This window comes from Saimiri boliviensis, chromosome 6 (assembly GCF_048565385.1).
Source record: "Saimiri boliviensis isolate mSaiBol1 chromosome 6, mSaiBol1.pri, whole genome shotgun sequence".
Taxonomy (NCBI): domain Eukaryota; kingdom Metazoa; phylum Chordata; class Mammalia; order Primates; family Cebidae; genus Saimiri; species Saimiri boliviensis.
Window position 1 is genome coordinate 7,714,705 of NC_133454.1, and position 16,147 is coordinate 7,730,851.

The 16,147-nt window shown below is 36.8% G+C and overlaps 2 protein-coding genes across 7 annotated transcripts in view; one reads left to right on the forward strand and one right to left on the reverse strand.

Moving 5' to 3' along the window:
* Positions 1 to 5,651: 5,651 nt before the first annotated feature.
* ANKRD49 (ankyrin repeat domain 49) lies at positions 5,652 to 11,251 on the reverse strand. Of its 2 annotated transcripts, none has more exons than XM_003941507.4 (3): positions 11,188 to 11,251; positions 8,311 to 8,657; positions 5,652 to 7,198 (listed from the first exon to the last, which is right to left on the reverse strand). In XM_003941507.4, the coding sequence occupies exons 2-3, from the start codon at positions 8,563 to 8,565 to the stop codon at positions 6,737 to 6,739; spliced, it is 717 nt and encodes a 238-aa protein (XP_003941556.1). In that variant the 5' UTR covers positions 8,566 to 8,657; positions 11,188 to 11,251; the 3' UTR covers positions 5,652 to 6,736. The 2 variants fall into 2 exon arrangements, with proteins under 2 accessions (XP_003941556.1, XP_010350598.1); XM_010352296.2 differs by having other exon boundaries at positions 11,053 to 11,230.
* Positions 11,252 to 11,359: 108 nt separating this feature from the next.
* MRE11 (MRE11 homolog, double strand break repair nuclease) overlaps positions 11,360 to 16,147 on the forward strand; it is a 105,232-nt gene continuing 100,444 nt past the window's right edge. For 4 of the 5 annotated variants that reach the window (XR_012517975.1, XM_010352294.3, XM_010352295.3 and 1 more), the window contains exons 1-3: positions 11,367 to 11,579; positions 12,322 to 12,446; positions 14,059 to 14,191. Coding sequence is in view for 4 of the 5 variants with exons in the window: in XM_010352294.3 (XP_010350596.1) it covers positions 12,427 to 12,446; positions 14,059 to 14,191 (153 nt within the window). In the remaining variant the exon portion in view is untranslated. Of the gene's footprint in view, positions 11,580 to 12,321; positions 12,447 to 14,058; positions 14,192 to 16,147 lie in introns of all 5 variants that reach the window. The other variant, XM_074400323.1, reaches the window with a different exon arrangement.

Consider the following 16,147-nt stretch of genomic DNA (forward strand, 5'->3'; position numbering starts at 1 on the left):
ATATGCATTGTTTATATATTTTTTTTACTTTTAAAACTTTTTTGTTAAAAACAAAGACACAAACACACACTTCGTCTAGGCCAACACAGGGACATCACGATCACTGTCTTCCCCCTCCACATCTTGTCCCGTTGGGAGGTGTTCAGGGACAGTAACACTCATGGAGTTATTCCTATGTCATTTCCTATGATACTGTCATCTCCTATGATAATGCCTTCTTCTGGAATACTCCCTGAACGGACTGCCTGAAAGTGTTCTATGGTTCACTTTCTTTTAATAAGTAGAAGAACACCCTAAAATAATGACAGGAAGTATACTATAGTAAATACATAAAGCAGTAACAGTAGTTTATTATCATTATCCAGCGTTATGTACTGTACATAGTTGTATGTAAATATAAGTGGCAGTGCAATAGGTTTGTTTACATTTAGCATCACCTCGCACATGTGTTGCGCTATGACATTATGACAGCTACAACATCACTAGGTGATAGGAAGTTTTAACTCCATTATAATCATACCAGACCACCCTTTGTATAGGTGATAACATCTTTTACTCAAGCCTGAGTGTAAATGGAAAAAGACCACCATGACCACTAGATGGAGACAAAACACAATACTAAATTTTTCTCATAAAAAGTTACACACTAATATTTAAAATATGAAGTCTTTATCAAAGAAATAGTTTTAATATATTACCAAAGTCAATAGGTTACTTTATATTACTTAATGATGTTTAATTCTATAGATCTAAAACAGATCTCAGGAAATCATCTCCATTTGTTTTATAGCACAACTGAATAAACAATGGGATGTTGAATGCTATGGTTTTTCTTCAGAAAAGTAGATGCTGAAACCACTTTGGTATCCTATTCCAGATTCTAACAGTCCTGATCTAAATTAAAAGCCAACCAAACCCTTCTTCTATAGTACCTAGCCATCTTTTCAAATTTCTTGAATGCTGCCAAATGGACTAATTATTTTAAAGCAATTATTTTGTTTTCCATTCTGTCATTTAATAGAGAAATTGCTCCTTTCAATTATAAAGGACTTATTACTTGGAATTTTAAAATTCCAGTGAATTTGTGAAATGTATTTTAAAAAATAATTCACAGGACTTTACAGGCCTCCCTGAAGATATATCTCTAGAATTTGAGGATGAGGTCATCTTATGCTTGCCATGGAAAATAATAAAAGAATAAAATTAGTCATATCTGGCTATTTTAAAAAATCGACTTCATAAAAATAAAACTTATGTACAAAAACCCCGCATTACTCTTTAAAACCTAATGACTTTTGACAGTTGGGTACACCTGCAAAATCATCACCACAATCAAGCCATGGCAGATTTCTATCAGCTCCAAAAGGTTCTCCTTTACCTTTTGTAGTCCAACCTCTATCCCTGTGACCAAGAAACCACTGAACTGCTTTCTGCCTTTAAATGAGTTCATGTGTTTTCCAAGAAGATATTCAGTTATGCCAGCACCATTTGTTTAAAAGAATGTTCCATTGAATTCCTTGACACCTTTGTTAAAAATTAATTGATCATCTATATCTGGATTTATTCTAGACGCTATTCTGTTCTATGGATCCACATGTGTGACCACCAATACTACACTATCTCAGTACTGTTGTTTCATAGCTAATCTTAAAATCAGGTTGCAAAAATCTTGATTTTAACATTAAATTAAATTAATTAATTAATTAATTTTTTGAGATGGAGTCCTTACTCTGTTGCCTAGGCTGGAGTGCAGTGGCGCAATCTCAGCTCACTGCAACCTCCACCTTCTGAGTTCAAGCAGTTCTCCTGCCTCAGCCTCCCAAGTAGCTGGGACTACAGGCATGTGCCACCACTGCCCAGCTAATTTTTGTATTTTTAATAAAGACATCACCATGTTGGCCAGGATGGTCTCAATCTCCTGAACTCATGATCCACCCGCCTTGGCCTCCCAAAGTGCGGGGATTACAGGAGTGAGTCACTGTGTTTTCTTTTTAAATATTGCTTTGGCCCTTATGATTTTCAACTACTAGGATTTTTGCTTATCTATGTTTGTGTGCCATAAAATGCAATTCTCTCCTTATTGCATGAGTCCTCTTATATGAGATGTCTAAAATAGTCACACTCCTAGAAGCAGAGAGTACAATGGTGGCTGCTAGGATCTGGGGCAAGAGAAAATGGAAAGTAGCTGTTCGATGGGTATAAAGTTTGAGTTATACGAGATGAGTAATTTCTAGAGATCTACTGTACAATCTAGAATCTCTGCAATTCTAGAGATCTTTAAGCATTGTGCTTACAAATAAAAAAATACTATACACTAAAATTTTAAGAGGGCAGATCTCATGTTAAGTGTTCTTCACACAATAACAAGAAATTTACATGTAAGAAAAAGTATAGAATTTTACATGGAAGGGGAATATAATTAATAAATTTAGTGGCCAAACATGGTGGCTAACACCTTTAATCCCAGCACTTTGAGAGGTTGAGGCTAGCTGATCACTTGAGGCCAAGCAATCAAGACCAGCCAGGCCAACACAGCGAAACCCAGTCTCTACTAAAAACACAAAAAAATTAGCTGGGCATGATAGCACATTCCTGTAATCCCAGCTACATGGGAGGCTGAGGCATGAGAATCACTGGAACCTGGGAGGCTGCAGTGAGCTGAGATTGTGCCAGTGTACTCCAGCCTGGGCAACAGAGTGAGACTCTTATCTCAAAAAGAAAAAAAAAAAATTAAAAAAATAAATAAATTTAGTTATAGCCAATGTACAATATATACTTTATATGTGAATTCATGGTAAGCATATTTAAAAGTAGATATAAGTAACCAAATTTAAAAATATAAACTGTACCTTTAAAAGCAAAGGCAGTTGCTCTTGCTCCTGATAGTAATTTTTATGTCCTCAAACCCTACTGTAAATAAACTACATAAGAATAATATTAAAGAAAATGGAATTTTTCTTATGATTGACAGACTAACTGGTGGTATACAGATAATATTCAAAAGTACCACAGGTGAGAAGCTGTGACATTTGAATATGAGCTTTCTGGGAACATAAGAAAATACACTAAACATGCACGAAATGATGCATTCTTTAATCAACTTTACAAATAAATGTCAAATGTTAGTGTGTGATGAAGAGCAAAGGTGGTAGAATCAGACAGACAAATCTCCATCGTGTGCACATGGCATGACAATGGGCATTCCACGTAAGTTCTACAAGGCTGATTTCTTTTTGTACAATGGTATCTATCTCAGAGGGTTGTTGTGAGGCTCACATGATATCATACATGTGAAACACATAGAGCACAGTCAGCCCACAGCAAGCACTCAGTTGTTAGCTATTAATATTGTCACAGAGGTTTGGTGTATCACATCTTATATATAAGAGCTTTCAAGATCAGATGAGACTATTTCATTCATGCATTACATAAAAGACGACTGGAGGATGTTGATAAACACATGTGGCTTTTTTTTTAACAATGTGACTTCGATGTATCTCATATTGAAATTTATTTTTAAGTTATAAAAGAAATTGACAAAATTATATACATTTAAATAACTAGCCTGCAACAAGATAGATATTATTCCTATTTTACATATGAGAAAACTGAGGTGGTGTTTTTGCCCAAAGTCACTCACAGGTGGCATTGAAGATTTGAACCCAGTTTGTCTCACTCAAAGCTTAATGCCCTTTGTCACCATCCTTCTGCGCCTTCAGGGAATGATTGAGGCATACAGATTTGTGCTTCAATGGAGTAGCCATTAGACAAACATGGCTGAAAACTTGAAATGTGACTAAATTCAGATGAGCTGTAAAATACACACTGTACTTTGAAGACTTACTACAAAAAAAGTAAAACATCTCAATAATTTTTAAATGTGTATCTCATATTGAGTATTTCGGATGTATTGTCCTACATATATAAAATTAATTTTACCCTTTTTTGTTTTACTATGGCTATTAGAAAAAAACTTAAAATTACTTATATGGCTTGCATGTTTCTATGTGTTGGCATTGATTTAGATCATTTCCACTTAGGTTCTGAAAAGTAAAATTTTAGTCAAAGGGAAATTTCCAGGAATTTAAAACATCAGTCAGCTACACTTAATCCTTCTTAGTTTACTGTCTTCTGAACTTAATAAGCATAGACCTTAAATTCCCTTTAGAGAAAGCATTTCATATTGGACAAGTTGAATGGTAATCTAGTAATTCTACAGATGGACTGGAGCATCTTACGATAAACTAATTATAGCAAAGACATAATCAATGATTTGGTGATCCTATTTTGTAGGCTGTTGCATAAATTCCTAGAGCCATTGCAAGGTAGGGTGAAGATGGTATATGTGTTGATCAGGAATCAAGAGTTGATTCAGAGATTTCATTTTGGTATGGGACATAAATCTCAGAATAGTCTCTGGGCTTCTTTTCATCATGATATTCTAGCACTGTGATAGGTAACATAATAGATGTCAAATGATAAAACGTCTTAATATTGTAGTATAAAGACTCTAAATCCCACCACTGTGGTATGTTGTAGGCCAGAAGGCTCCCTGGAAAAGCCTATTTAAGATTCATAACAGCAAAGTCAACTAGTTCTACTTTAGGCCTAAGAATTATGATATGAACTTTGAACAATCACAAAAATTACCTCTTCCTCAAGCATATGTTAATCAGAATTAAACCCTTAGTTATGAAAAACTCAGTTTTTTAAAAATAAAGTCTAACCTTTCCAAGATTAGAGAATATTCTGTTTGCAAACTGAGCTATTTAGCCTGCTTAAATTGGAAAGTAGAAGTAATCCTTTCAAAGCACAATTAGTGACTGCTTTCAGTGGACAGAGCAATCTAGCAAAATGCTCTGGAAAGTATAAAGGAAGCAGACAATACAAATTCTGCCCTCGGGGGTGGGATTTTTCTTATCTGTAGAGTTTGCTCTCTAGCATCAGTGAGTGTTGAGGCCTGAAATCAAGAGTGGATACATCTTAGGTCCTTATCAGAAAGAAGACTTCCTTGGTCCATACTTAAACAGAAAGTTTTGGAATCATGGGTGCAGTCCATTCTCAAGTGAGAAAGAAGCCTCTTTCAACAATCTGCTTGGATAGATAAGGTCTTATTCTATTATCACTAGCTGTCAGCTGTACCTGTCATTTGGTGTCACTACCTTAGGCCATATCAAACAGAAAGTAACCTCTTTCTGCCACAAGGTATCTCCCTAGGTAGAAATCACAACATAAACTAAAGTACTCACTCTCAATATCCTGTTGTCACAGTGATTCAGTTCATATATTATCTATAACTTTTCTGATATGATCTAGTATGTTCTAACCCAAAATAAATATTCAATATTTGATTAAATAACATTATTAGTCTAGGGTGATTGGGTTACATAGAATGGATTGAAAGAGATCTAAGTCTTGGTGGACATTTAAAAAATTTAACTTAAAGAGCACCTGGTATAAATCCATTCCCCTACAGTGTTCTGATGTTGAGAAGATAAAACTTTGGCAACAACCATAGAGGGGCTAGGTAGTCAATGGGAAATCCCTGCTGTAGAGACTGACAGTAGGTATTAAATAACTAAGTGTGTGCTGGATGAATAATGTTCTGGACCCAAGAAAGACATACACAGGTAAAAAAATGAATTCATGCCTTTTGTCTTGTTCAAAACTTGTACTTTATTTTTCGCAAATATTTTTACTTATGCTGTTTGTCATTATCCACAGTGGTTTTTTTTTTAATTTGTTTGTTTTTTAAAAGCCTGAGCCACTTTGTGGTTTTAGCCTCAATATAATAATCATCCCCTTACTCTGAGAATTCATTTTTCCATCAGTTTGCCTTTGTATAGTTTGTAAAAATAAGGACCTTAGAAAATCAACATTTCCTGTGAACTCGAGAGATTATGAGAGCAGTGCCCAACTCTGTAGGATTAGGCAGGTAAAACCAGTTGAATAGCAGATATATTATGATCTCTTGGATAAAGGTATAGTTGTGTGCATGTCTACAAGGTCATAGTGATTCGCCATTAGCATAACGATCATTAGGTTGACCAGGGTGAGGTAGGACTATCCAAGGGATTGTGTAAATTGTGGTAGGGGAGGCAGTATACAATATTCATGAATTAAACACCTAGCTAACTGCTTTCCTGAAAATGGTCTGTGTTCTAAATGACAAGGATCTAGATTTTTTGCTGTTTTTTCCTTAACTTACGAAGATTCAAGTAACTAATATGTTACTTGCTCTGGTTTAAAATGAAAGCAACTGGCTATGGTAAGGTAGAGAAGACGCTGAATTATATCAGAATATTTTAGACTTTTAAATTAGGTTCTGAGTTACCTCACCTTATAAAAATATATGTCAATATACAATTACTAATTGTATATTGCTAATCACTCAACAAAGATCCAGGATGTGGGATATTTAAAAATACATTTCTCTTGGATCAGCACCAAAAATATCAGTTTCTATACAACCCGTGTCAAGTTTTGAAGTATACACACATTAAAATTATTTCTGATAAAAACCACAAACTGCACAGAAATCATTAAAGATATATGCAAACAACTTTCAAATACATTTGACATCAAAGTCAGGCAATCCGCTTGGAAGAACATTATAATGAATACCACAGAATTTTTGTAGTAAGATGTTTGACATCAACTTTGATTATGGGAATACTTTACATCTCACACAAAGGAGGCACTGGCACTTAGAAACTTAAGAAAATTACTATAACTGTTAAGACTGAGGTGAAGAATTTGTACAGCCTTCAACAATTTCAAAGAGGTAGTGATAGAGACTTGTCCTCCTGGCAATATCAAATGCAGTTTCTTCCAAGTTGTTTTTCAGCCCTGGTTTGACGTAACGGTTCATCAGGAGGAGTTCTAGGGTATCCTTGCTGTCTCTGTTCCCAGCAGCAAGATGCAAAGGGGTCAAGAGGCCTTTTGTTTGGGCATTGATATCTGCATCATGCTGCAGTAAGAAAGAAGCCACTCTAGTATTATTCCACTTACAAGCACTGTGCAGGGGCGTCCAGCCATCCACAGTCACTGCATGAACATCTGCCCCCTGTGCAATGAGCTCCCGGACAATATCTAAGTGTCCACTGTAGGCTGCGCGATGAAGAGGGGTATACTCATCTTCATCCCTAGTGTTCACATGAGTGGCCTTTTCAGAAAGTAGTCTCCGCACTGTAGTAAGCTGAGAAGAAGAAAAGAAATCTTTCAACTCAACTCAAACCAAAACAACAAATAAAACAAAGTTGCCATGTGGTGTTAGATTTAATTAAATTGAATAAAAACATTGAATAAAAATGAAAAAAAAGCAGATGACTTTAAAATGACAATGATTTAATATCTCTTTTTTTGGGAAGAGAGGTCTACTGATTTAAGAAGGGACAAGTTAGTGTTAACTACACTTTGTTGCTTCTAAGAATGAGATTCTCTGAATATCAAACCATACATTTACTCCTGGTCCAACTAAGGTTTACTGCATAAAAGCTTCAGTCCAATGAATAACATAGGTTTTAATTGTATTTAATATTTTATATGTTATCTGTGAAGAAAATATAACTGCTTGATTTTTCCATAGTAGGATTATCACATCAATATACACACTGTATGAAACGTTTAACAATAAAACTTTTAACAGAAGAAGAAAGTATTAATAAGGAATTCTAGGGATTCAAGAGCTCAATTCCTTCTAAATACAATCCTAGAAACACCCTTTCAGGTTGTAACTCTTAGTTTCTTATATGGGTCTCTGGTTAAATGTGGCATGCTCTTGGGTTAAAAAGCTATTTAAAATGCAAGACCCTTTTAGTTATTAGTTTACTAACACAGGCAATGGGGAAACTTTGTAAAATGAGGTGGAAGTGGAGAAGTAGGGTTCATTCCACTTTGATGATCCTGGGAAATTAATATTCCTGAATCTCAATTTCTTACTCTATAAAAGAGAAGACTATTACTCCTAGGGATATATGAGGATTAAATAATGTAATAATGTACTTAGTATAGTTGGTATTTAATAAATGTTAATTTCCATCCTCTCTTTCCTAAATGATCCTAATGACTTTATATAAATGATTTTAAAATACAGATGATTGCTTGTTATCTTTATGGATAATTATCCTTAACCCCCCAAATAATACCTAGCATGATATGTTGCAGCGTAATATGTGCTTTCATGTACATTGCCTCATTTGATCCTCATAATTGAGACATAGGTGCGATGGCCATAATGGTAAGGGCAGTCTTCTGGACTGAACCCAGTGCTTTTCCTACTGTTACACTTCCCTCTTTTTTTTTTTTTACCCGGTTTTTTTCAGCAGCCCAAAGAAGCAATTTGCTTGGGTCTTTTTCCATTTTTTTTTCTTGCAATCGATACCACTCTTCATCTCTTTCATCTTGCTCCTCGTCTTCATCAGAATTGCCTACCCAGAGACTTTGAGTCCCAGTAGGAATAAGGTGTCCATGTGTTTCCAACAATTCAAGTTGGTTAAAGTGTTCAGAAAAATCCAAGGAGTTCTCTTGGTCTGGTATTCCATCATTTCCTTTTTCTTTTTCCATTTTTACTATTATTCTAAATAAAAAGCATTTCAAATGCCAGGGTAAAAACAATCTTTCTAGTGATGAATTATGACTGCTTTATTCATCAAGATCTGAAAATACAAATACAAAAGTTATTAGTAAAACAGTAATTCAAGCTTTATCAATTGCATAGATAAATCTTGCAAATATTCACAATTAAACTCTGTCTAAACTCTTGTTTTCCTCACGATATCCCTTACATACACTGAATATTGCTGCTGACAGATTTCAGTTATCTATGCTCTTTAATGGTCTAATGCTTCTTTTGTTGTTTTCTTCTAAGTCAACTATAACATTTTTAATCTTTAGGTATGAGGGTATTATGCTAACAGTGATGAATGCTTGAAGGTTTTGAAGTATAACTAATACAATGAAGACAGGTGCATTGAAGCTTTTTATAAACTAGACACACAGATAATACAGAGCAGACATAAAAACTTCTAATTCCTAAAAAACTACTTCGAAGAATCAGGGATTCTTGAAGATGAAATAGCCAGCCCCCAAAAGGACATCTGTCCCAGTCTCTGATCAGTGTTTATATCTTTATCACAACATCTAGAGTAATTATCCTATTTCAACTTTGATAATTTCAGGCCGAGGAAACTTTACTGCTTTAAAAAGTAGTCCTATTCATTGATAGGCAACTATGGTTCTTAGTTGGCTCGTTGTTTTCAACTGAATTTTGGCTACCATTCTTTCCTTCATACAAATCATATGAATAGAATGTCTTGTATGTGCCAATTTCTGGGTACTGGGATTCAGTAATGAGCAAGACCCATGTCTTCACCTCAGGAAGCTTATTCTAGTGTAGGTGACTGGCAAAGATACCAGGTGTCTGGCAAAGACAACATGATAAGTACAATAGAACCATGTCTAGAAACTATGAGAATACAGTAGGTTCATAATTCCCCTAGTCCTAAGGGATTAAAGAAGGCTTCCTGAAGGAACTGATGTTTATTCTGCCAAGCTGCCGCATTAATTTATAAACCAGTATCTGCTTAAAGAGTTACACAGCATATAAACCTTAATCAATTAAAGAAAAGGAGAAAAATCAATAGATAATTTAAACATACCAATTCTTAGCCTCTGAACTATATGTGTTGAAATCTTATCAGTCTTTCAAGGCTCTTCTCAGATGTTATCTCTTTCATTCTTTCTTTATCTTCCCATTTAGATCTCACTCTGCTTTCTACTTTTTTTGGTGCTACATTTTGTTGTATTTCACCCCTAACTTTGTTCTTGTTTCAGCCCCTTAAATATTATAAGCTTAAAGATAAGGACCACATTAAATTATATTTATCTACCACTTGTCTACAGAAAGCATTAAGAAATACATCTGGCATTAAATTTAATTAAAGTCTTGGCACTTGATTTTGCCTGGAATGGATTCTGAGACGTTCCAGAGTTAGTTATGCCTATACATCTTAGGCATAACCCCAAGATGCTGATTTCTTTGTGCCTAATCTCACAAGTTTAACAGTATACAATCCTAATGTACTAAATTTTATTACTAGTAGCAATAGCACTAAACTCAAGTTTAAATTTATTACTCATGTCCAGTAACTTTTCTCGACCTGTTACTTTATTGTAAAATGTAAGAATTTTACTAAAGTGATCCCACTTTTCAGTCCCAATCAGAGACACCCAATCAGAATTGCTTTGTGTTTTATTAATTCTGCTGGAGCTTCCACTTTCCTTCTTAAATTAATTCCTGAACCTTGCAACACAAAAATGACCATACATCATTCATTTATTAGCAGATGCTAATAAATAATGTAAAGTTCACTTGTAATTATATCAAATATAGTAACCTTATACCACAGATCCTACCCTTTCCCCCAACGTGCCTTTCCTTTTAATAAAAACTCCCTTTATATAAATTTTGAGTTTACAGATCCATGTACAATAAATTATATAAAAAATTTTACTGGCATATTTAGTTTAAAAAGCCAAACCTAGGCGCATCTACCCGATTCACAGTTAAAAATCAAAACTGATTAGCATCCTTATTTGATGATGATATCAGGAATATCAGGGTATGTTTCCTAACTTAAAGGGCACATCCTATTTTGAGAGACAACCGAACTATGTCAACTCCTTACAAACAACTCAACGATAGGCGCGGCTATAAACCTTGCAGCTGAAGGCACTGGGATTCAGAGGGATTAAAACAACTTGCCCTAGATCAAGGACCATTCAATGGAACTGAAAGGGCAGACATTCTAATTCAAAAGTTCCACATTATTTTTCACCGCCCTATACATCTTACTGCTCTCAGCACAAAGCAATACAGATGTGCTGAACTCAAGGACCTAGGGGTGACACCTGTAGAAGTTCTGGCGAGTGGGAGGGAGGGAGAAGGCACCCAGCTCCGGCACCCTGCCACCGGCCGAGAGCTCACAGGCCCACGAGCTCCGTCTGCGGCCCTCCAAACAGCCAAGAACCAAGAAGCGGCTTCAGCCCTACCTGGGGACCGCGAGGCGGCCCGACCCGCATGGCTCGGCCTGTGTCCACAGGCCACCCACCCCAATGGGCTCAGGAGTTCTTAGATGGCGCGAGTCCACCAGGAAGCGAGGTCCGGGACAGGGAATAACCACCCACCGGACAGAAGGGAAAATCGCCGCCGTGCAGCATCTCACTTCCGGGTTCGTTTCCTCGGCTGCTCAGGATTGGCTCCTGCGTGAGGCGGGTCCTCTCCGCTACTTTCCCCGCCCCCCCTACGGAGTGCGGCAGCCAATGAGAACCAAACTGGACTTGACGCGTCTACGTCGTCCTTAAAGTGTCGCGAGAGAAACGGACGCCGTTCTCTCCCGCCGAATTCGGGTTTAGGGCCCTGCGTGTTCTCAGAGGCAAGTTCGGACAGCGCTGTTTTCTTCTCACGGATGCCGCCGTTTCTTTCCGGAAAGCAGACCGCCTCGGGTCCAGCCGGTGGGGCTTTGAAGAGTCCAGCACTGGAGTCATTTAGAAATTGCATCCGCCAGCTGTTCCTGCAGGTTCGCAGGCGGAAGCCCAGGGTTCGCTGGAACCTCGGGAGGACCGGGCCGAGCGGGCCGGGAGCGGGGGTCCTGGCGGGTCCCCTGCGTTCTCATTTCGAGGCGCCCCGCGGTGCGGGCGTGTGGAGGCTTGGAATCCCGGCGGAATTGGGAGCTGCAGACGTGGTGCGGGTTGTCTCGCGGTGGCAGCCGCTCCTCCCCAAATTCAGCTTTTTTCAGTCATCCTACTGGTACCTAAAGGTGCTCCTCCGCAGACCAAGTGTTCGTTTACATTCGCATTAAACGCGGGGCCCTTCCCTTTTCCAAACAAGCCAGGTTCTTTAAAAAAGAAAACAAATCGAGTGTTTGAGCAGGAAATACGGATTGCCTCCGTTCTCCAGAGCAACTTACGCGTGCAATTTAGAAATATCTGCACCTCCAGAGTTGTTTTTGTGTTGAACCAGAACTGTGTGTGACACTCTTTTTGCTCATTTAACATATACTAATTTCCCATAAGAGCACGGTAAACGAAAATAGGAGTCTAATCATCCTGGTGAAACTAGAATGGCATGGAGATGTATTATTTTCTGTGCTTAGCTCATTCAAAAATAAAAGTATAGTGGGTGTTTACGTGAAAATGAGACTTCTAGATTTGTCAGTCTGCTTATTTAAGACGTCTATACCTTATGCAGCGTGAATCATGTTGGTTAAATATGTGCAGGCTTTTTAAAAAATGTGTTTTATGATGTAATTTTGTTTTTAGAATTTCTAGAATTTGGAATCGTGTGCATTTTCTTACATTTGAGTACCGGACCCAGGGGTTTTTGGGGAAGAACCTGGTCCCAGAGGAGCTTGACTGACCATAAAAATGAGCCATGCAGACGCACTGTAAGCACCTAACTTCTGGTATCCCTCGTTATTTGGGGTTTCTAAAGCTTGTCGACTGTGATCACAATAAAAGAACGCTTATTTAATAAACAGTAAATAAGGAACCTGCTTGTGAACAGAAATATTAGTCATCAAAAAGGATATTTGGAATGTTTTAAATTTTTATCTTTCTTAACTGGAAGCTAATATACAGCTATAGGCTGACTCTTGCTATAATCTGATATGTATCGCTGTAGTATTGAGTTTATGTTCTGGGGCTTTGTTGTAAATTATTGAAGTTATAAATATTCTTGAATTTTCCTGACAAATTCTTATTAGTCAATGCAGTTTCTGTTTAAGATTTTTAGAGTACATTCCTCTAGTATTAAATAAGCTCAAAATGACTTACAGCAAAATGGGAATAAATAAAAGGACTGTAAAAGTTACGTGGGAAAGACTTTAGACTTGGAGTCTTTCACCCTTGTTTCAAGTCTTTGGATGCTACTAGCTGTGTGACCTTGGGCCAAGTCAACAATTCAGTCAGCCTTGCCTCAGTTTGCCATTTGTGTAATTGGAATAATTATATCTTTATCAGATTAATTTTGAGGCTTAAATGAGAGAATTCATATGAAAATATTTTATAAATTGCACAGAAACATGTAGTATTGTGATTTGAAAAGTATTCTGACCTACCTTCTTAGATACAGCAGTCAGAACTGTGTGCATATTATTTTTGAAGTTTTTGAAGAGAAATTGTTTCTGGAAATATCTTTTGTTTGTAAAGACTTGAATTTTGGAGATATACAGAAATTTTTAGAAAATTCATTGTGGTTTATTGAAAATAGCCTGAGTTTTCATCATGGGTTTTAGTCCTGTTTCTGTCCCTAATTGTGTAATAAAGCAGTTAATTTATCTGGGTTTAGCCTTCTCGTTTGTCAGAGATACTAATGCCTGACTCTGTCTCTGAGGGTTGAGATAAGATCATAGAAATAAAAGTATTTTATACAATTAAAGTTAAATTTAGTGTAAGTGAGTATTAATAACTATTGCATTGCTACCTTTGAATCTTGCCAAATTCAAATTGAAACAACTCTGTTTTGTTACTTGGCCAATTTTATTAATGAAATCCAACTCTTTATAGAGAGTAAAGCAGGTGACTTCAGGGGCCTGAATGTAGGTTACTAGAATATTAGTATAAAATTGACTTATAAACTTAGAGGAAGGCTTTTTAAATTAACTTTGATTTTTCTAGAAGAGTACACAGTCAGATTAATAACAAGTTTAGATATAGGTTCAAACCTTTTTGATTTTTGCCGTGCAACAGAAGAGGAAAACAAGCCGACTGTGAGGCCTGGGTTACGTGAGTTTGTAAAACTGGTTATGACAACGTTATAAATTTTTGAAGCAGTTACAGAACCTTGTAAAGATTTGTGTGTATTTGTTCTATATTGAACTAGTGGTTAGGAAAACTGTAATGTTAGTGATATGTTGACTACTTCAGATTTTCAGATGAATTATAAGGCTAAGGATTTTATTCCATATCTGTTATTATTTGTTTTATAAGTTTAATTCTCAATTTGTTCGCATATCCTTTTAATAAATTATTAATATATTGAAATGTTTCTTAATACAGTGATGATGAAAACACGTTTAAAATCTTAGTTGCAACAGATATTCATCTTGGATTTATGGAGAAAGATGCAGTCAGAGGAAATGATACCTTTGTAACACTCAATGAAATTTTAAGACTTGCCCAGGAAAATGAAGTGAGTGTGGTTTATATTTGTGCAATTTCTAGTATATCCTTTTGGTTAACAAGTTATTTTCCCTTCTAAATTTAGAGATTTGTTTTATAAGCTCAGGTGTTTACTTTGCCTGCTTAAATGTCAATATACTAAAAGCTCAATGCCGATTTTATGTGCTTCGTGTGCTAAATTCAGTTAGGAGCTGCTTTTGTAAATAGACTGTTAAAATTTATAGATGTTTTTGGGGTGTTTACTGAATGCAGGATCCTGTGGCAGTGTCTGTTTGAAATGTGACTGTCAAAGCTTTTGCTTTCAGAGGACATAGAAGCCAACCAGTGTGAAAGATAAGACAAATATGCACAATCCTCTGATGCAAGGTTGTATATGATAGGACCCGTAAGAAAATTCTAAATAGCATTTCCTTTGAGTTTAGAGGCAGAAAATATCACATTTACATGATAGCAAGATGAGCTTAATGAAGAAGGTTGTGTTTAACTTGGGCTTTGGAGGAAGGGTAGAATTTTGGCCAGTGAGGAGCATAGACAATGTACATCCATGTGAAGCAGGAGTGAGGGCACAGGTGAGACAGTGTTAGGTATGTTAGGGGCCCTGTAGTCAATTTGCCTCTCCAGCAGGTCATAGTTAGCAAGCATACTGAGAGACTAGAAGTGAGGATTTGAGCTGTAGTAAGGAGGGCTTCAAATTTCAGATTGAGAAATTTCCACCCAGTTCAATAGAAAGTCTTCTGGCAGCAGAGTATAATAGCATGAATTGGAGACGAGTTTGAGACTTTTTTGAGGTGCTGACCTTAGGGATGGAAAAGAGGAAATGAATGCAAGAGATACTGCAAAGAGAGGATTTATGTTTTTCGGTTAGTTGTGGAGGATAGGGATGAGGACAAACGGATGACAGTGACTCTTAAGTGTGTGGTGTTTGGGTGAATAGTTACACAAAAATAGAAATAGATAAGGAAGAGAGACTTCTTCATGTGGGAAGTTGACAAATTCTGATTTCGACAGATTTAGAGTTGGAGACTGCAATGGGACATTCACGAAGAATTCGCAGCAGGCAGTTGAAACATCAGCCCAGGAGAGAGCTGGAGAATAAACATAAATGATGACTTGCAAATTAGCACCTCCAACCTTGACTTTTCTGTGGAGTTCTCTTCGGTTTATCTGCTAGGTCCTTAGTTCTTCCTCTCAAATGTATATGGTGCCTCTCTACTACTGTCTTCACACTAGTAAACTTAGTCCAAAAGTTTATCACATTTCACATGGACTGCAGTAGGTCCCCTTTGGTCTTTCTGCTTCCATTCTTTGGTGCTACATCTACTCAGCCTAGCAGCCAAAGTGAACTTTTAAAATAATAAATCAGATCATGGCACTTTGTTGTCTAAAATTTTCCAAGTGTCCTTCCATTGAATCTAGGTTCAACTCAATCTTGGCCCCTGCCATGAAACCTTGTGTCCTGCTACCCTCTGCCTTATTTACACTGCTACATCCACACTGGCCTGTTCTACTCTGAGGCCTTTGCACATCTAGTTCTTTCTGCTTGGAGCACCTTGATCTTGGCGGGGTCAACTTTTGAGTTCTCAGTTCAAGTCTTACCTTTTTGGAGACATCTTCCCTGATGCTTCCAATCACTGTTTTATCACATTACTCTGCTTTATTTTTTTCATAGCATATTTTTAATAGCACTCTCTGAAATAATTTATTGAATTGTTTACTTGTTTTTTATCTGTCATCTTCACTAGAAGGAACACTCCATGAAAGTGAAAAATGTTTTGTTTGTTCATGCTAAATCTTAATGCTTAGAAAGGATCAGAAAGCAGTGAGTACGCATGTTTTAAATTTGTTAATTGAGTGAGGCAGTGGCTGGATTCTTTTTATTTTAGGTTCAGAGGTACATGTGCAGGTTTGTTATATAGATAAACTCATATGACAGTGGTTTGTTGTACAGATTATTTTGGCACCCAGA